The sequence below is a fragment of the Vitis vinifera genome, chromosome 8 (genome assembly GCF_030704535.1).
Source record: "Vitis vinifera cultivar Pinot Noir 40024 chromosome 8, ASM3070453v1".
Lineage (NCBI taxonomy): Eukaryota > Viridiplantae > Streptophyta > Magnoliopsida > Vitales > Vitaceae > Vitis > Vitis vinifera.
In genome coordinates, this window is record NC_081812.1 from 1,228,376 (window position 1) to 1,249,422 (window position 21,047).

Genomic DNA, 21,047 nt, shown 5'->3' on the forward strand with positions numbered 1-21,047 from the left:
AAGGGTCCAATCTAGAAAAGGCAAGGTTATTCAACCCACTGCTGCAAGTAAAAGAATCCTCTGACAAAGGAAGATCCTATAATTCCAATTCCTTAACAACCTCTAAAAATCTTCTCATCGTTGAAGTCATCTTATTGCCTCCATTATGTTCCCACGAGAATCTAACGATACTAAAATCCCCTCCCACACACCAAGGGTCAGCCCATAGTCCCTTAATGGCCCCTAGCTCTCCCCAAAAATCTTCTTTTTTACTTCCTAATGTAGGACCATACATCCTTGTAAAAATCCAAACAAAATGATACTCACAATTTTTGAAACGACAAGAAATCGTAAATTCACCAACTTCCATTCCCAGCATCTCCAAAGTTCAATTCTCCTAAAAAAACAAGCACCCCACCACCAACACCCTTGGCATTTACAACCCCCCACTCTAAAAATCTGCCAACTCCCAAACTTCTAACTAAATCCCTTGATATCAATTGGACCTTTGTTTATTGCCAACAAACCAAATATGCTTTTTGGGAATGAATCAAAGACTTAATGATCTTTTTCTCTTATCTGCATTGTTTATCCTATTAACATTCCAAGAGATGATTTTAATTTTCATTTACAAATTGGAATTGAGTCCCAACCTCCTCTGCCACTCCTGTTCCCACTGCCTATAACACCCAAGTAATTCATCGAACATTCTAACTTTTTTAATTCACGTTCAAACTTTGAGATAACCTTTTTCCTTCTCTTCCTAGCCTTGTTGCCCTTTGCCTCCCTTCTATCTTTCATTTTTCAAAAGAGCGACAAAATCTCATTCTCAAACCCCTCACTTGGCATACCCAAACAATTATTGAATGTTGTGAGACTACTGGTCAACCAATCTATCTTTAGTAACTCCTCCCTTAAGGTGTCCCCAACGAAAGGACCCTGAAGTTGAACCTCTCTCTCCAACGAATTGGCCTCCACACTTACCTCTTCATTTGAACACTCCACAAAAGTGTCATCCACCAAAACCATGCACAACGAACCCATCCCCTTGCCCTTTAACAATGGATCAGAAATCCTCAAAACACTTTGCCAGAAGAAGCCCACCCTCAGACAGAGAAGAAGAAAATGAGACAGCCCCCATGTCTAATGAAGAAAGAACTGCACCTGGAAATCGTCCTGCCTTCGCCAAAAGGGACTCATCGACAATTGGGTGTGAGAGAGAACTCCTTTGGAACAGACTGTCACATTATTTGAACATGTCATTTCTAAGGTAGAATTGAGTGATTTTATAAGTTCTTAATGTTCAACGATCCTTGAAAAGCAGATGACTTATATGTCAAAGGTGTTCGCATTGTGACAAGATGTAATTCAGGATTGTGCTCGATTTCTTCGTCTTGTACTCTAACAAAAAGCTACAAGGATACTCTTCTTTTTAGCTGTTTTTGGTTTTCCTGACATCTAACATGTATTGATATGGCTATTGGAAAAATAAGGAAATAAGGAATCTTCTTATTCACTGATTGAAAAATTAGTACAAATAGATATACACCTTTTATACTTGTACAATAAATGGAAACTATTTAGAGGCATTCACACTATTTAGAGGCGTTCACGCTATTTATCTGAGCAAAATAGTTATATCCTAATCTGTTCATTTCATGTTTAATCTCTTGCAGTAGCTTGTCTTACAGATATAAAATTTTCCTTTTCCTTTCACTTCATTTGTGTTATATTTGTGCTGATCAGGAAATCAGCAGCGAGCTGCCTTGGTGGATGAACTAAAGGAGCAGGAAAACATCCTCCAGCAATGTGTTGTGCAACTTGAAAGTTCTGAAGCAACTAGGGCTGCGTTGGTCTCTCAGCTTAAAGAAGCAGTTCTGGATCAAGTACAGTTTCACTATTTTTTTATTTTTATTTTTCTGAAGCATGGACCTATATTTTTTAATTTTTTCACTATTGATGACTGCCGACTGAATCAAAGTCTTTCAGGAATCAAAGCTGGGACTTGTTCGCGCTCAGTTGCAGGTAAGATTTACTATCTTCTTTTTGAAGTCCCTATAAGTTACTTCTGTTTAGGGATAATCCTTGGCTAAGTTTTCTGAATTCCTAGAAGTTACTGCTGTTTAGGAACTAGGTTTGTTCCATGTGCAATGCACGTGGATAGTTAGGTAACAAAGTTAATATTATATCATTTTTTAATGATTTAATAAAACAATTTAAAAAGTAATTTAGTAAAAAATGAAATAAATTTTTTAAACCTTTAAGTATCTATGTTTAAAAAAATATTGTAGCGTTGTGAAAGCTCTACGTTGATAAAAAATCTATATATTAAATTAAAAGCAATTAATTATTTTTTTATTATTTAATAAACATGCATACATTTATTTTACGAGTTCGTCGTGAGTATGACCTTATTAAATAGGATTTGTTTGACAAGATTTTTCCTTAAAATTTTAAGAAATAAAAAAAAATATTAATCCTGTTTAAATAGGATTTCTTAGACACAATATTTCTTGAACTTTTATAAAACTAAAATAATAATTCTATTTGGATGAGATTTCTAACTCTTATCAAATTAAAATAAGAAGAAATTATACTTCAATCACAATCTTCTACAAAAAAGCATTAAAGCTAGGTATGGAAGTAGGGGCATTTATAAACACCAAAAAAAAGGGTAAACCTCAATTTTATGACACATGCTATAATTAGAAAATAACCGAGTCTTAAATTTTAAAAAAATAAACTTAAATTTTAAATTCAAGTAATGATTTGAATTTCGAAATCAATCTAGCTTTATCTATAATCCTATATAAATAAAGAAATTAATTGTGGAAAAAAAGAAAGAAAAAAGGAAAGAAAAGGGGAAAGGAGTTGGATAGAATTTTCGTAGTTTTGCTATATTCACGTAGGAGATGGAATAAATATTCTTTGTTCTAAAGAATATCTTAGAAGAGTGTACCCATATTTTATCTCTTTTAAAGTGTTCTTTGTTGACATTTCCTTATTCTTTAATATTTGTATTTGATAAATATTAATTTCCATTTTTATTTTAACTACAATAAAAATGGAAAAGGGGATATGAAAGGACCAACCCCATGTGCCCTGACACTCTCCCACATGGTGTATGGTTACAGTCCAATGTAAAAAAGGGGTGCAAGTGATGTGGGCAGAGGGGGAGAGGTGTCTATTATTGGAGTAGGGAAAGGGGGTTGGAATGGGGTTATAGGAATGCCATTCTTAATCAGTCAATCAGTGAACAATACCTTACGGTTTGTGTTGCATTAAATGAAGGAATGACAGGTTGATAAATATTTGAAGAAAATAAGGATAAAAAAGTCACAACAAAAGTGCATCTTGACTTTTATTATATAGTATAGATACTTGGCTGAGTTTTTATTCTTCAAATATACTTCCATTTGCTATCAAGTCATAAAGAAGATTGCATGAAAAGGGACTATGAAATGGCATGCTTTGGTGCAATAGGTTGTTACAGACAGACAACCATTAGTTCTTGTTACATCTAGCACTGCCACCCAGTTGGATTGGAGGTCAATTCAAACCCAACCCAACCTGGTCAGGCCTAACTAAGGCTGTCCAATTGTGTGGTATGGGGTTGTATGAGAAAAAGCATCACTTTTACTGCATTCTTTTAACACCTGCTTCATGACAAGTTGTAATTGGATGCCAAGAGGCTTTTGTATTTAAGGTGCATGAACTCTGATAGGTATCTAATGGAGATTTATTATTGAATTTCAATAATTTCAAGAAACAAGAGACCTAACTGATACTCAGATAGCTATTCGAGAGGCTATCACTCTCCTACCAGACCCACACAATATCCAACCCTGGAATTCCCTCCTTTTCCTATTTTAAACCCTCCCAGCCCTATCCAGATTGCTCCCAGCCCGTATCCAGATTGTGACCTAGCCTATGCTAAGGCTGTTACAACTAACTGCCAGGTGGCAGTACATTCCTCTTCCCTTTTCTAGTATACACATAACGTATGGGAGGCCTATCATTACCCCCCTCAATGAGAGACACCTTGTTCTCAAGGTGGAAGTCAGGAAAGTGCTCTTTAATTGTGTTGGCTGATTCCCAAGAAGCTTCAAACTGAGGAATTCCTTTCCACTGAATAAGTACTTCAATATTAGGCTGATTGTTATTGGGAGACTGGCGAATATCTAAGACCTGATCAGGCTCCACCTGCCATTCCAAATCATCAACAAGAACAGGGGAAAGTGGCTGACATAAATCAGCTGAACCAAGAGCCCGCTTGAGCTGTGAAACATGAAACACTGGATGAATAGTTGCCGAAGAAGGAAGCTCTAACTTGTACACCATTGGACCAATTTGCTGCACCACTTTGTAAGGGCCAAAATATCGTGGGGAGAGCTTCTCATTGGGTCGCTTGGCAAGGGAACGAAGACGATATGGATGAAGTTTTATATAAACAAAATCCCCAACTTCAAATTGAACTGCATGACGATGGGCATCTGCAGATGACTTCATTTTGGATTGTGCACAGCAGAGATGGTCCTTCAGTTCATTTCAAATTAGATCACGCTCTTGCAATAACTGATCCATTGCCAGAACAGAGGTGGAATCTGATCCATAACGTAGTAATGGTGGTGGGTCTCGCCCGTAAATTGTGCCCATGGGAGCCATGTAGACTAACGTCTGGGCTTGTTATATGAAAAACATCGAAGGTATGTCTCCACACAATGGTTGACCACTTCCGTTTGTCCATCCGTTTGAGGATGATATGTAGTACTATGGCAAAGAGAAGTACCCTGCAATCGAAATAGCTCCGTCCAAAATCGGGAAGATTTGTGGTGGGGGGACCAACCTTTGGGAACCCAATATCCAAGACTATTTAGAGTAGTCTTGGATAAAAACATACCTATTTCTTCAGTTCTCGGTCCTACTCGTCCTTTCTCTTGGAATTTAAATTTCCGTCGTAACCTGTCAGATTCTGAGATAGAGGACTTAGAAGGCCTCATGCGGTCTCTCGATGGATTGCATTTATCTCCTTCGGTTCCAGATGTCAAATTTTGGCCCTTATCTTCTTCAGGGCTTTTTTCAATTAAATCCTTCTTTCTAGCTTTATCCCAATTTTCTTGATCTCCTCAGGTTTTCCCTTCTAAGTTCGTTTGAAATTCTCAAATTCCTTTCAAAGTGAAGTCCTTCGTCTGGTTAGTGGCACACAAGAAGGTGAATACTAATGACATGCTACAAGTGAGAAGACCCTACAAAGCCCTTAGTCCTGATATTTGTATTCTGTGCATGAAGCATGGGGAATGAGCAGATCATATTTTTCTTCATTGCTCCTTGACGATTGGGTTGTGGCACAGGTTATTTCAGTTAGCTAAGATGGATTGGGTCCCCCTGAGGAGCATCTTTGACATGATGTCCATCAAATTTAATGGATTTGGTTCTTCTAAGAGGGGGATAGCCTTGTGGCAAGCTGCAAGCATCGCTCTTATTCGGATTGTGTGGTGGGAAAGAAGTGCGAGGATTTTTGAGGATAAAGCAAGGAATTCAGAGTATCTTTGGGACTCTATTGTTTTCCTTGCTTCTCGTTGGGCTTTTTGTTCCAAGGTTTTTAAGGGGACTTCCCTTAATGTGATACAACTTGATTGGATAGCGGTGTGTACTCCATAAGGAGTGGTCCTTTTAGAGTGTTCGCTTGTTTTTCAATGTAATTTATTGTAGTTTAGCTTTCTTTGGCGGGAGGATTCCTCATCCTTCTTTTTGTACTTCTTTTTATCTATCAATAAATCTATGTGATGTTTCCAATAAAAAAAAAAATTGACTAAGAAATACTTTGTCACGATCACTAACAATGGAACGGGGAATTCCATGTAATTTGACAACATCCCGAACAAAGACAACAACCATCGTTTGAGCCGTGAAAGGATGCTTGAGCAGTGAAAAGTGAGTATATTTGCTCAATCGATCCACAACAACTAAAATGGAGTTATAACCCTCAGACTTAGGAAGCCCCTCAATAAAGTCTAGCGTCACATCATCCCATATTTTTTTTCTGGAATAGGCAGTGGTTGTAGTAATCCAGCAGGTGACAAAGTTAGGGCCTTATTTTGTTGACATACTAGACATTTTTCCACAAACTCTTTGATGTCATTCTTCATGCCAACCCAAAAAAAATCTTGTGTGAGTCATTTGTAAGTCCGCAAGAACCCGGAATGCCCTCCAACCACACTAGCATGGCCCTCTTGAAGAAGTGTTGGAACAAAGGGTGAGGCCTTGGGAAGAACTAGGCGCCCCTTATAGAGGAGAACGCCATGGTCCAAAGAATACCGAGGATAAGCATCCGGATCAACCAACAGCCTCTGCTGAATCTTAGCAAGGTGTGGGTCAACTTCAACTTGTGAACTGATCAACGAAGTGTCTAAGCGACTGGGGTCCATGAGGGCAGCTAGCTCCATAGAAATGGGGATGCGAGATAAGGCGTCAGCTGCTTTATTCTCCAATCCAGGCCGAAATTGAATTTCAAAATTATACCCAAACAGCTTTGCGACCCACTTTTGGTACGACTCATTCACCACTCTTTGCTCTAGTAGAAACTTCAAACTACTTTGATCCGTTCGCACAATAAAGTGGCGACCAAGTAGGTAGTGACGCCACTTCTGAATTGCTAAGACAATAGCCATTAACTCTCTTTCATATATGGACTTTTGTCGCTCCCGTGCTAAGAGGACTTGGCTGAAATAAGCTATTGGTCTATTACTTTGCATCAAAACGACACCCAAACCATACCTCGAGGCATCCGCCTCTATAATGAAAGGTTGACTGAAGTTGGGCAAAGCCAAAACATGAGTTGTTGTCATAGCTGTTTTCAATTTTCAGAAAGCCGCTTCAGCTTCTAGGCTCCAATTAAAAGCGTCTTTTTTGAGTTGCTGAGTGAGGGGCCAAGAAATAGCTCCATATCCCTTGACAAATCAACGGTAGTATCTAGTCAATCTGAGAAATCCTCGTAATTCTTTAAGGGATTTGGGTGTAGGCCACTCTACCATGGCTGAAATCTTGTTCGGATCAGCAGCAATCCCCTTGGCGGAAACCAAATGGCCCAAGTATTCTAGCTGTGGTTTAGCAAAGAGACATTTCTTTCCATTGACGTGCAGTTGGTGGTTCGCTAGAATGGACAACATACTTTGCAAATGATCACAATGCCCCTTCAAGTCCTTACTGTAAACCAATATGTCATAAAAAAATACGAGCACAAATTTCCGAAGGTGTGGCCGAAATATACTGTTCATTAATGATTGAAAAGTTGCTGGTGCATTGGTTAGCCCAAAAGGCATCACCAAGAACTCGTGGTGACCTTCATGGGTGCGAAATGCCGTTTTGTGGATATCTTGTTGTCGGACTCGAATTTGGTGGTAGCCCGATTAGAGGTCTAGTTTGGAAAAAATGGTCGCGCCATGAAGTTCATCGAGTAACTCATCGATCATCGGAATGGGGAACCGATCCGGGACTGTAACTTTGTTGAGAGCACGGTAATCTATACAAAATCTCCATCCTCCATCTTTTTTTTTAACCAACAACACTGGACTAGAAAATGGGCTTAAGCTAGGCCGAACAATTCCTGCCTCAAGCATCTCTTGCACCAATCTCTCTATTTCATTCTTTAGAATATGTGGATACCGGTAGGGACGGACGTTAACCTGAGATGCTCCCGGAATTAATTGAATGGCATGGTCAATATCACGACTTGGTGGTAACCCTGTTATTGGCCCAAAAACTCGTTGATGTTGAGCTAACACTTCTTTGACTGTTTTCGGAACCTCTTGTTCTCCTTCACTCAAATCCGAAGTGGTGGAAGTCTGACAGAGTTCCACCCATACCCCTTGGCTATGGTGCTGCAGTGCTCTAGCCATTGCCTTAAGAGACACCTCAGCCCGACTAAGGCTCGGGTCTCCCTTTAACACTATCACTGCCTTCCCCATTCTGATCTTCATTGTTAGCATCTTCCAGTTTACTTTCACGTCTCCTAAAGTCCCCAACCAAGGCATTCCCAGAATTACATCAGTGTTGCCTAATTCAAGTGGAAGAAAGCCTTCCACTACAGTGAGCCCCTGCATCGAAATACAAACTCCCCCACAAATGCCCTTTCCTTTCACGGATATCCCGGTTCCCATCATTGCCCTGTAATTGGTTGTTGCAATTAATGGAAGTGCTAATTGTTGAACCGAATCAAGGGATAAAAAATTGTGGGTAGCCCCACTATCTACAAGGATGATTACCTCTTTTGACCCGATCATTCCTTTGATCTTCATAGTCCCCGACGTAGTTATACCTACCATGGAATTTAGAGATAATTCCACAGCGTCTTTCAACTCGATGAGTGAAGGTTCTTCGGTTGCTCCGCCGTCAAACTGATTATCCTCCTCCTCCTCATCTTCGTGCACCAATAAAACCCTTAATTCTTTCTTACAACGATGACCGGGCGAAAACTTTTCATCACACTTAAAACAAAGCCCCTTCTCTCTACGGGCTTGAAGCTCCGATTCTGTCAGTCTCTTCATTGGAATCTCACATCGTTGGCTCATCGTCTTCTCGCTAACAGCCACTGCCCTAGTCTGAAAATTCTCCCCGATCTTCCAATCACCTCGAATTGCAGATGACAACATTTTGGTGCTCTTTGGGTCCTTTGGTTCACGGGCCGCCCTCATGGTTAAATTCCTATCTTTGACCCATTGGGCCATTTCCATCAAGTGGCCCAGCCCATATGGTTGTAGAAGACGTAGCTCAGCCCGGATCTTAGGAAGCAACCCATTCATAAACGTGCTTTCCATTACCTCCTCCAAAATCCCTTTCAACGGAGTTGCTAGAATCTCGAATTCCCGTCGGTATGGTGCCATTGACTCCCATTGTCGCACTGCCAGGAACTGCTCACAAAGGCTCCCTTCTTGAGTCGGACGAAAGCGAAGCAACAATTGCCTCTTCAAGTTTTCCCAACTCCCAAACGCCTCCCTTGAATCAGTCCACTGGTACCAAGAGAGTGCGTCCCCATCTAAACTCATCGCGGTGGCGACTAATTTCTCCTCTTCCGTGAGTCCGTACGTCGCGAAGCATCGATCGACCCGGCAGATCCAGCCGTCTAGGTTTTCTCCCGTAAATACAGGCATCTCAACCCGTCGGCCGCCACACCCTTCCCCATTTCCTCCTTGCCTCGTCTCATCCGACACCATCCACCCCCCATTGGGTTCCCCAACTCCAAGGATCCATCTTGCATGGTCTTCTTGTTGAGTAGTAGTCGTGATGACCCGCCTCAATGACAATGCCGCCACCGCCTTTTGTGTCTCTTCCAATGACTGCAAAACTCGCATTACGTTCTGGGCAAGGTCCATTACCACCTTTTCCATTCCTTGTAAGCGCTACATCTACTCTCTGATTTCTCTAACTTCCTTCTCTAGAAGATCCACCTGACCTTCATTCTTTTTTTGAGCCATCTAGATCGATGCCCTGATATCAAATTGATAGGTATCTAATGGAGATTTATTATTGAATTTCAAGAATTTCAAGAAACAAGAGACCTAATTGATACTAAGATAGCTATTTGAGAGGCTATCACTCTCCTACCAGACCCACACAATATCCAACCCTGCAATTCCCTTCTTTTCCTATTTTAAACCCTCCCAGCCCGTATCCAGATTGTGACCTAGCCTATGCTAGGGCTGTTACAACTAACTGCTAGGTGGCAGTACATTCCTCTTCCCTTTTCTAGTATACACATAACGTATGGGAGGCCTATCATTCCAATCACCCTTATCCCTTACATCTCGCCAATTTCCTTTTGGGGCCACCTACTACATTCATGGGGGGACTTCCCACCATCGCTACATTGCAAAGCAAACTGACCCCACTGCCACTTGCATAGAGCCAAGAAGCTTTCTCCCATCAGATAGGCAGTATCTTCATCCACTACCACAAAACCACTGCACTTGTCTCCTAACAACTGGAAAAACTCCATGCTCCACAAGTGCAATAGAAGACCTAATACTCACCCAAACTTCTTTGGCTTGAAACCTATTTCGAAAGCACCCCACTTGAGGGTCCCACCTATTTAAAGACAAACACTTGTTTTCAAACAATTTCAACCCCCTGTTAAGCACTGAATTTGCCTTTGAAGAAGCTTCAAAGTCAAATAAAATAAGAGAGCCCCCAAGCAAAATAAAGACACCCCTCTCAATTGCTAGTTCTGAACAGCCCACGTCTTTAAAGCACCCAGGTCAGGCACTGGGTCTCCAAGATCCCCCCCACCTGCCCACCAAATTGGACTTTAAAGATTGGACCCTTGAGAGAACCTCCCTTTTTTCAAGTTGAATCAAAATCGCCTCCCCCACTTCAGCCAAAATTGCGTCCCCCCTAGACCCTTGAGAGGGAGGAACCACCCTAAGGCTATGAAGCTTCATAGCCAACGTTCACCAGCCCCGTGGAACTCCCTTGCCTTCTAGAAAGACTAGAACAAATTTCTTTGTCTTTGTAGAGGTCATTGAACACCGAAGGAACCTGCTAGCACCATTGCTGCGACATTGCAACCTAAAACTTCTCCCCCCTTCCTCCCACTCCGAATAAGCCAAAAAACCTTTTCCCTCCTGGCAGCACAAATCCAATCAATCCAGTGGAAGAGACAAGCTAAACTCCCCAAATCTGAAATCTAGATGCTCTTCTATCCATTGTTTGTCCCCTTGACCTTGGAATTTAAATTTTTGTTGAATCCTTTTGGATCATGAAATTGAGTAATTAAATTTTCTTATTTTGTCTATAAGACAAGTGTATTTATTAGCTTCTTATTCTGATGTAAGGTTCTGGTCAAAGGCCTCTTTAAGTTCGTTCCGTGTACATTCATCCTTCAAAGATCTTTCCTATTCTACCAATTTTATTCTTTTTGCTTAAGCTAATTTTAATTTGAGATTCAAACCAACTCCTAAAGTAAAGGCTTTTGCCTAGCTTGTTGTTGGAAAGAAGATTAATAACAATATTATGCTTTAGAATTGGAGGCCTTGCACAACCCTCAACTCAAAGTGGGTGTCATGTGAGAAGATGGTGGAGAATTGGTTGCTCATCTTTTATTTTATGGACTAGTTGCTTTGAGTCTGTGGCAGAGATTGTTCATCCTTGTTGGTTGCGACTGTGTCCCATTGTGTAGTGTGGCAGAGATGTTGATTATTTCTTTTAAGGGTTTTGGGGGACTTCTTATGAATGGGTTTTTTTGAGTATTACTAGCCTCTATTTGATTTAGATTATATAACAGGAAGAAAGGCGAGGATTTTTTTAGAATGTTTGGAGAATAGTAGATGCGGCTTGGAACTCATTTTGCTCCTCCCTTCATGGGGGCTTTCTTGAGCCCTTTTATTATTAGACGAACCTTGTTGCAGGTCTTTTCTTGTATGGTCATCACCTCTAGATGGTTAAACTTTAATGGCTATTTTTTAGCAATCTCGAAGTAGCTTTTGATGGGAGAAGTGTTAAGTGATTATTGGAATATAACGATAGACATATTCTAAACCGGTAGGTGAAGCTTCATTTTTGAGGTTAAAAGCCTGATTAGTAATGTTTTTGAAACAATTCTTAGAAAACAATTTTTGAGAATAGTTCTTAAAAGTTGTTCTCAATTGTTTTCAAGAATAAAATTTTGTTTAGGAACTCAAATATGAAATATAGTTTTCTTAGCTTATTCTCTATGAAGGTACTGTATGCTTATAAACAATACAAAACTTTCCAAAGTATTCATCTTTTCAATTATTGCTCAGAACACTTTACAAAAACAATTGTAAACATCTCTAATTTCTTTTACAAAACAACTTGTTTTTTAGAAAAAATTGTTCTCTAATTTGTTTTTTTGGGAGATTATATGACCACTCCATTAGGTTAGGTTTTGAGGATACTATGGTGTGGTTGGGGTCAAAGAATCGTAATTTCTCAGTTAAGTCCTTCTACTCCTCTTTGGCTAGTAGGAGATTGTAGCATTTCCCTCATGATATAGTTTGGAATTCTTGGGTCCTGGTGAGAGTTAGCTTCTTTGCTTGGGAAGCTACATGGGCTAGGATTTTGACTTTGGATCAGCTCAGAAGGAGGTTGGAGGATCCCTAATAGATGTTACATGTGCAAAGAGGATGAAGAAATAGGTGATCATATTCTCTTTCATTGCACGAAAGCACGCAATTTGTGGTGATTAGTTTTTGCTTTGTTTGGTGTATAGTGGGTGATGCACTCTTCACTTTAGGGGATTTCTCTTAAGCTGGAACGATTCTTTTGTTGGGAAAAAAGAAAAAAGGCTTGAAAGGTTGCTCCGTTATGTGTGTTTTGAACCATATGGAGGGAGTGAAATAGGAGTCTTTGATAATTGTGAAAGCTTAAACCAAACAATTAAAAATTCTTTCTTGAACCTTTTTTGGGATTAGGTTAGATTATATCTTGGGGATGGTTCTTTGTCGGTTTTAGAATTTGTGGATTGGTTAGGTTCTTTGTAGGATGTGTTTGCTGGTTTTTGTGTCTTCACGCTTCTTTTTTGGTTCTTTTGGTTTTTTTGTATACATCGTGTATACCCTCTTTTATCATTAATACATTTTCTTTATCTATATAAAAAAAAAAATTCTGAAAAATTGTTTTTTGTCAAAAGTTTGTTAAACATATTTTCTAAGTTATAAAACTGTTTCAAAAAGACAATTACCAAACTGACCCTAAGATTTTAGCTCTTTTGAAGAGTCTTCTGTAGGCTAAGGCTTTCTGCCTTTCCTATCTTGTTGTAGAGGTAGATATTTCTTTGGTCATTTTGTTAGTGAATAAGAAGGAAAGAAGCTTATGTAGGTCTGATGATGGGTGACTTTGCTAGATTTTTGATAATGCTATAGAGTTTAAGTGTTCATTTTGTTCAGCTCCTTGCTTAGCCAATTAAACGAGGGATCTTTTAGGCAAAAGAGGAGCAAAACTTTTCATGTCTTTCTTAGGATATTTTTCACTTCCCTGAGTTGCAGTTAGTGATTGTTTTGGTTCATTTTCTGGGCTCTTTATATATATCTATATGCAGATTGTGTTGCTTCTCCTTTTGGAGCTTTTTGCATTGTTTCGATTGGATTTTGTATATTTTGGAGGGATATCTCATCCTTTTTTATTTTTATATTTTTTTTGATAAGTCCTTTTTTATTTTTATAATTAATAGAAATGAGTTTTAGTGTTTCTGATTAGATACAAAAAATCATGTCTAGGCCTAGGCAATCTATGATAAATGGGCAAGTGATATTTTTTGGTCATGACAAGGCTTCAAAATAACATGGAATCACCAATAAGTGCATATTTTATTTTTTATATAGATAAGGAGATTTGGGATACTATTTAAGAGATGTAATTTATGGAGAAAAATGTTTCACATGTACAAGTTGTAGGAAATATCTCTCTTCTATAGCAGGAAGATTGAAGCTTAGGTGAGTGTTATAGTGCTTTTAAATGGATGCTAGCTGAATTGAATCAAATGTCATCCTTTAACTCCTGATTTGAAGAGCTAAAAGAGACTATCATAGAAGTTTCAAGATTTCTTTCTAAACTTAATTTTAACTTAATATGGTAATGGATAATTCTACTTTGATATTAACACTGTTAGGATTCTTTTAGAGGTTATTGGAATGCTATTAATGGTTGTAATTGTTTTATGACCTATGCTGGTGCTAGTCTTTGGCTTGGTAAGTTGGTTGTGATGGTGGTGGTAACTTTATTAAGGGTTGTGACCATGGTGAAAGGAGTTACTATGGTAGAGGCTACAATTATATCACTTGCATTATGGATGGGTAATACATTTGATAATTAATGATCTAATGAGAGGGTGCACTCATTTTAGGGGGTACTTCTCATTAGCCACTTTTGAGTGGTTCTATTTCTCAAGTGAGCCCTTCAGCTAGTTGTTCGTCATTCTTTTGTGCTTTGTTGGAAACAACACAAGATCTGTCTACTTTTGCTGTCATTTTTGCATACCGAAATAGCTTTAACATTTTCTTTTTCCTTGCTTCCAAATCATCGACAAGGTTTTTATTTTTATTTTGTATTTATTTATCTTTTGGAATAGAAACCACCATCTTTATTTATTTTAAGAAGATAAATACAAGACGGATGAGCAATCTTTCATGGATGTACAAGAAGGTAATAAAGTAATCAAGCATCAAACTATACAAGGGGGAAGAAATACAAAGAAGAGAAATACAATACACTGAAGGGGAAAGAAAGTCCACTGCAAGGGAGGCCCAAATGCTTAGCTCCTTGTTTAGCAAACTGGTTTGTGACTTGGTTGGCTGAACTGGGAACCCAAGAGAGGGAGCAACTCAGCTCACTGACAACATCTATGATTTTGCACATCCAATTGTCAAACTTCCATAAACCTTTTCCTTATTAATGACCCATGATATAACACCAGTAGAATCTTCCTCTACAGTTAGGGTGGAGAGGCCTAAAGCTTTTGCCTATTGCTAACCCTCTAGCAAAAACTCTCTGCCTCAATAGTCAACCCTGCACCCTCTTGCTTAAAGAAAGCTCACAACATTGTACCAGAGTGATCTCTAATGACGCCTCCAATACCCATCTGACTAGGGAACCCAAGGAACATCCATTAAAGTGTTTAACTTTGAACCTACGAGGGGTGGGGGGGCGCACATCCAATCCCAACTTTCTTCCTTGACCTGTTTGAGAAATAGACTCTTTTCCAATCCAACATTAAAAGAAACAAAAGAATATCTGTAAAAGGCTTGGTGACCGAGGCCCAAAGGGAAGAAAAAAAGTAAATCAAGTCCCAAATGGCATCCACAGATCTCCATTTGTCCTTGAAAATCCTTGCTTCCTCTCGAACCATATAAACCATATCAAGGATAATATGACCACCTACAATAGAATTTTCTCTTTTGGAAGGCTCCCAAAGCCCTTAAAGAAGATACCCATCATTTTTGCCATGCCTCTAGGAGGAACCTAATCAAGATTTGGCAAGTGAAACAATCCTTGCCATAGTGCTAGACTGCTAGTGTGGTGGGACAATAAAAAAAACGATGATCTACTGATCACTATTCTTCAAACACATAACAATATGATTCTACAAGAGAGCTTTGTAAGGCCCCTCAATTGAAGCATGTCCTTGGTATAGACCTTATTAGCCATAAGCCAAACAAAAGCCTGAACCTTTGGTGGAGCTTTTGAGTTCCAAATTAAGTTAGTAAGAGCAAAATAGGTGAAGATAAGAGAGGGAGGGGTAACTGAAAGGGCTTCATAAAATTAGCTAACAGTGAATAGCCCTGAGGATGTCAATGATCTAACCCTTTCATCTCTAAAGGAAGGTGATAAATACACATGACATTGGGAAGAGAGGAGCCTAGTTAATTCCTTAATCTCTGTATCAAAGGGGTTTCAATGACAATTGAAATTCTAAGATGGACTAATAGAGAACTGATCTAAACAGGGAAAATAAGCATATTCCTCGTCTTTATGACTCAAAACAGATTTGAAAATTGAAACTTGAGAGGACTCTTGCCCAGCCAAGTATACTCCAACCGGTGAATTTTTTTGCCTTCTCCCACCAAGTACTAGGTGAAACTTGAGAAATCATTGAAAAACTTGAAAAATGACTTTTCAAGGACAACAATGCGACCACCTAAGAATCGTCTTGGTGTCCCAACCATTGGAGTGCAACCTATAAATATTTAGGATGACCTTATGCCAAAAAGTGTTACTCTCTAGGAAACCTTCACAACCACTCTCCAAGAAGGGCTTTGTTCCTCAAGGAGATTCCTTTAAGCTCAATAGATCCCTCTTCGGTGCACACACGAGATCCCACCCAACTAGGTGGTCTGTTTTCCTTTTCCTAAACCTTAACCAAAGGAAGTCTCTATAATTTCTCAATCCTATAAGCCACTTTAATTGAGACCTTAAACATGGAAAGGACATTAGTGGGGATAGAGGCAAAGACTTTCTTCCAACATCCAAACGACAAAAGATCCTAACACTAGATACTAGAAAGAAGCAGCTTTAGGATTTCCCCTTAAAGGGAGACCTAATAGGTAAGGTGCCAAATAAAGACTCTACAATCTAACATCAAGGTTAAGTCTTGAATAGATTCCTCACTCACATTAATACCAACCAAGGAACTTGTTTCTAGATTGATCTTTAAGCCTGATATGCGTCCAAAAATCATTAAGGTAAGCATGGTATGTGTCCAAAACCATTAAGATAAGCCTGATATGTGTCCAAAAATCCATTAAGATAAGCCTGATATGCATCTAAAAACCATTAAGATATAATTAAGGTTTTGTAACTCATCCCGGTTAGCTTTTGAGAAAAAAATTGTATCATATGCAAACTAAAGAACTGACACCCTTGTCTTGTCCTTCCCCACCAAAAAGGCTTCCAAAAACCCTTTATCTTCAACTCTTACAACCATCCTACTCAAAACATGTGCAACAATAGTGAAGAGAAAAGAGAGAGAGGGTCGCCTTGTCAAGCCTATGGATGCTTTAACCCAACCTTTGGCACCCCCGTTCACTAGAATGACAAAACTTGTAGAAGATAAACATCCTTGAATCAGCAACCTCTACTTTGAATTGAAGCCTTTCTTTAAAACATGATCCAAAAAGTCCGGATTCACATGGTCATAAGTTTTTTCAAAATCTATCGTAAAGACAAGTCCTAATTTTCCAGAGTGTCTTCTTTCATCTACCACTTCATTTTCCACTAGAACAATGTCTAGGATTTGTCTACCTTCAAGAAAAATCTTGAGACCAATGGATAATCTCATGCAAAACCTTATGAATGTGGGGAGAAAGCACTTTGGCAATGACCTTGTAGAGACTAAAATCAACCACTGTGGATCTTATTTCTCTTGGTGACCAAGGGAATAAAAGTAGCATTGACACTCTTATTAATGACCCCATTGTTTTGGAATTCCAAGAAACCCTTTTCAAATCCTCCTTGATGATGCCCCAATAATCTTGATAGAAAGCTTAGGTAAAACTGTCATGACTTGGAGTTTTTTCCTTGTCCATTTGAAGAACTGCTCCTTGAATTTCCTTTTTGGAAAAAAAGTGTTCCAACAATCTGACAGTCTCCTCAGATATTGGAGACCAATCCAACCCTTCTATCCTCCAAGAATCCTTGTCAGGTTTGTTGTAAAGACTACCAAAGAAACTCAAAAACTCCTCATAAATACTCTATTGATCCTCCAATTTGAGCCTTTCCTCAGGGGGGATTTGGAAAATTTCTTCTTCCTCCTACCATTAGCCACCTTATGGAAATACTTAAGAGTTGTAACCCCTTCCTTGACCCACTTTACCTTAGTTCTCTGTCTCAAATGCACCTCTTCTCTTTGTAGCAATTCCTTTGGTTCAATCTTTTTAACAAGCCTTAATGCTACTAATTTGCTCATCAAAGCTCTTTCCCTTTCATGAGAATCTACCAAGGTAATATCTTTTAAGATAGCATCTTTCTTTTCTTTTATATCCCCAGAGATTTCCTTGCTCCAAAATTTTAATTTTGCCTTGATGAATTACATTCTTTGCATGAATTTATGACCCTCCTTAGCCTTCAACACACACATCCACTCACCAATCTTTAACCTTGTCCTTGAAACCAGCGTAGGACAACCACATACTCTTGAAGCTAAAAGGACTTGGGCCCCATTTGAAAGGATTGGAGTCAAGAACAATTGGGCGATAATTAGAAACCAATCGAGGTATAGTCTCTTGAAGGTAGTGGGAAAAGTTGACATCCTACTCATTTGAGAAAAGGAATCTATCTAGCTTGTTACAAACAGGGGAGTCTTGTAGATTTGACCAAGTGAAGGAAGAATTACAAAGAGGGGGAATCGGTTAATACAAACTCCCTAATAAAGCTATCAAAATTACACATATCAGGTGAGAGTTTGGATCCCCCAGAATTTTCATATACCCTTCTAATGATATTGAAATCACCCCACACACCACCTCAAGTACATCAAACCAAAGAGGGTTGAAAGTTCTTTCCAAAACTCCTTTCAAAGGGCTGACACAGTTGGACTATAAACAGTGGAAAGCCAAAAATCTTCTCCCAAATTTGAGGAAAGTTCGGCTGACATGGAAAAAACTCCATTTACCACCTCAGAACACTTGAGAGCTTAGAATCCCAAATAATCAGAACACCTTCAGAGGCCCCATAAACTGATGGCTCTGCCCATTTCCTGTTTCTGATCCTCCACAAACTACTTACATGGTGCATATCACGCATCTCCTTCTTAATCTCTTGCAACATAACCACATCTGGACCCTCCTTGCATAGGAAGTTCTTTATAACCCTTATTTTATTTCTTGAACCCAGCCTGCAGATATTCCAGCTTATAATCTTCATGAAAACCAGGTTGCCCCACAGACAAAAGACCAAATTATTGAACTCCTGATCCCTGTATGTCTATGAATGAATTTAACAAAACTGAACTTCCTTCTATGGTAGACCTTAGCTATAGGCTTAGACCATATATTTTTCCTGATTGGAAGCTGAGGAATCTCCTTGCAATGAATGAGGCTTATTATACCCATAGAGGCTAAGAGTGAGCTAACCTAGTCCATTTTGCTAGGAGTAAGACCTCTGCTGTGAAAACCATCTAGAGAAAGGCAATTGGAGTTCATGGTCTGATCTCCTAGAGGAAATAAGGACTGATTAGAAGAAGTTGGGAAGGGAGTAGAAACAACAACATTTTCTGGCACAGGGACAGGGTTGTCTCTAACAGATGCACCACTGACAGGTGGGAGAACCAACTGGAGAGCAGGGGTGAACACCAGTGCCCTTGGATAGCAAAATCTGGGGACATAACTCATATGATGTACAAGGCGTGTTCTCCAAATTCAATATTGGTCATAAATTTTTTAATGTACTTGTTGAGATGGCCTGCTTATGATAATGATATCATAATTTACAGATTGAGCTCACATTGACCTCGTTAAAGGCCTCTAGAAGTAAGACTCACTTTACATGTTCCTCCTCGTTGTTGTTGTGATGGTGGTGTTCAGCTAGTTGCATAGAGCTATAGGTGGCTATGTGCAGGATTTTGGTCAAGGGTGGGGGTGGTGAAGAGCTTCTTGCATTTCACTTTCTCCAGTTAAGGTGTGAAATATTTAGATCTTCCTTTACAGGCTTCATTCAAACTAAGGCAATTTGGACCCAACAACAGGCCGAGTGGGGACAAGACTGGCTAGGTGGAACTTATCAGAATGATTTGAGAAATCTCACATTATTTTAGATTGTATGTATTAACTATTTATTTTCATTAATCGATAAGAAAAGACATTGCATATTTTGAAAATTTTGTAGTTTTCTAGCTGTGGAGTGCAGAGTTGCAGCATTAGGCATCCTTGTCCATGTTAGAGATGCTTTATTTGCTTGCCCAATGTTTCATCCTGTGCAGCATCTATTTATTAGAATGTTGTCATTAAGCATATTTTCTGGGATTAACAGTGAGAGTTTGTTGTTGCAGGTTGCCAGAGGTCGGATTGAGCAAGCAATCAATATGAGGCAGAGACTAACATCACCCACTGTTGCTGGCCCCCAAACCATCCGAATGAACCCGCAAACAGAAGCCCCAATGGCTGTAGAACCAAACATGCCTTCAGTTCAAGCAACCACCACCCCTCCAAAAGCTCCTCTTACCCAACCTGTGATTTCTTTTGCACCTCTGAAAACTACTGAAGAAGATAGCAAAAAAGCAGCAGCAGCTGCCGTTGCTGCTAAGCTCGCTGCCTCTACATCCTCCGCACAGATGCTTACCTCTGTGCTCTCTTCCCTTGTTGCAGAAGAAGCTGCCTCAAACGGTGGTTTAAAATCATCTGGATTTGCCTCCATTTTTAGTCCAGAAAAAAGGCCCAGGCTTGAGAAGCCGATGCCTATTTCTGATGGTAACAATTCTGATGCAGGCAGTGCCTCATATTTTACCCCTGTACAACAACAATCAATGGCCAACATGCCACTTGCACCCCCAACAAGCGTACCACCAATGTCCCAAGCCAACCAGATGCAAGCTCCATTCCCTCCACCACCACCTCCCCCACCACCTCTACCCCTGGTGAATCCACCCGCGAAACAATATGTCCAATCCTCCGGTATGATGGTCGGAGTAATGCCCTATGGGTATGGTACTACCAGCTTGCCACCTCCACCTCCCATGCTTTCTCATGTTCCAATGGGTTTATCAGCACCAGCCCCACAACCACCACAGCAGCTACAATCTCCACAACTGCAGCAGCAGCAGCAGTCACAGCAGCCAGCCACCGGAGGAGGCTATTACCGGCCACCTGGCATTGCATTCTATGGGCAAAGCCATCAGCCAACACCACCCCCTGTGCCCAGGCAGTGACGACTCCTCAAAAACCAATGCCACCCAGGTCTTCTCTGATGGGAAAAGCCCATCAGCCAGCTGCACCTCCCATTACTTCAGCGGTAAGGTCCTGTGTTATTCTGTAAATTAGTAGACAACTCAAAGCAAATAACAATATAATTCTCTACGATCCCCCTCCTAATCTTCAACTGGAAGCTCTTTGACCCCACTAAAACCCAAAAAAAAAAAGTTAATTAGATAGATAAATCTTTGTCTTGTATGTTAAAGTAGCAGATTTTCAAATATATCTGAGGTTTTACGGGAGATTCGACTGCTGTAAACACCACAGGATCCATGAAGCTTGTGGCTAAAATTTCATAGAGAAGCTCTTATTACACTGTTTAATTTTCTTATCGGCTTGTTTGAATCTTCTGTGCTCTTATTGATATAGCCCAGAAAGTGGTTTCTGTAAATTTAAACTGTAGGTTTGGTTGGTTTTTTCCTCTTCTTTTCATTTTTGGGTGATCAGGAATATTAAGAGAGACATAATTTTGATAGTGGCTACTCTTAGCTTTGCTTGGGCTTCTGTAAACCGCCCAAGTTGGAAACACAAAAAGTGATCCACAAAACAGCTTGGTTTGGTTCAAATAAAAAACTTAGGATCGAAAAGCCCTTTTTATTAATGAAAATGCTTGTCAATATATTATTATTATTATTATTTTTATAAAAATCACCA

The 21,047-nt window shown here is 39.6% G+C and overlaps 1 protein-coding gene across 2 annotated transcripts in view; it reads left to right on the forward strand.

The window, feature by feature from the left end:
* LOC100250127 (uncharacterized) overlaps positions 1-20,784 on the forward strand; it is a 67,368-nt gene extending 46,584 nt beyond the window's left edge. For both annotated transcript variants that reach the window (XM_010654846.3, XM_002266970.5), the window contains exons 7-9: positions 1,726-1,865; positions 1,969-2,004; positions 19,475-20,784. In XM_010654846.3, coding sequence (XP_010653148.1) covers positions 1,726-1,865; positions 1,969-2,004; positions 19,475-20,350 — 1,052 coding nt within the window. In that variant the 3' untranslated portion in view covers positions 20,351-20,784. The remainder of the gene's footprint in view (positions 1-1,725; positions 1,866-1,968; positions 2,005-19,474) is intronic.
* The last annotated feature ends 263 nt before the right edge of the window (positions 20,785-21,047 follow it).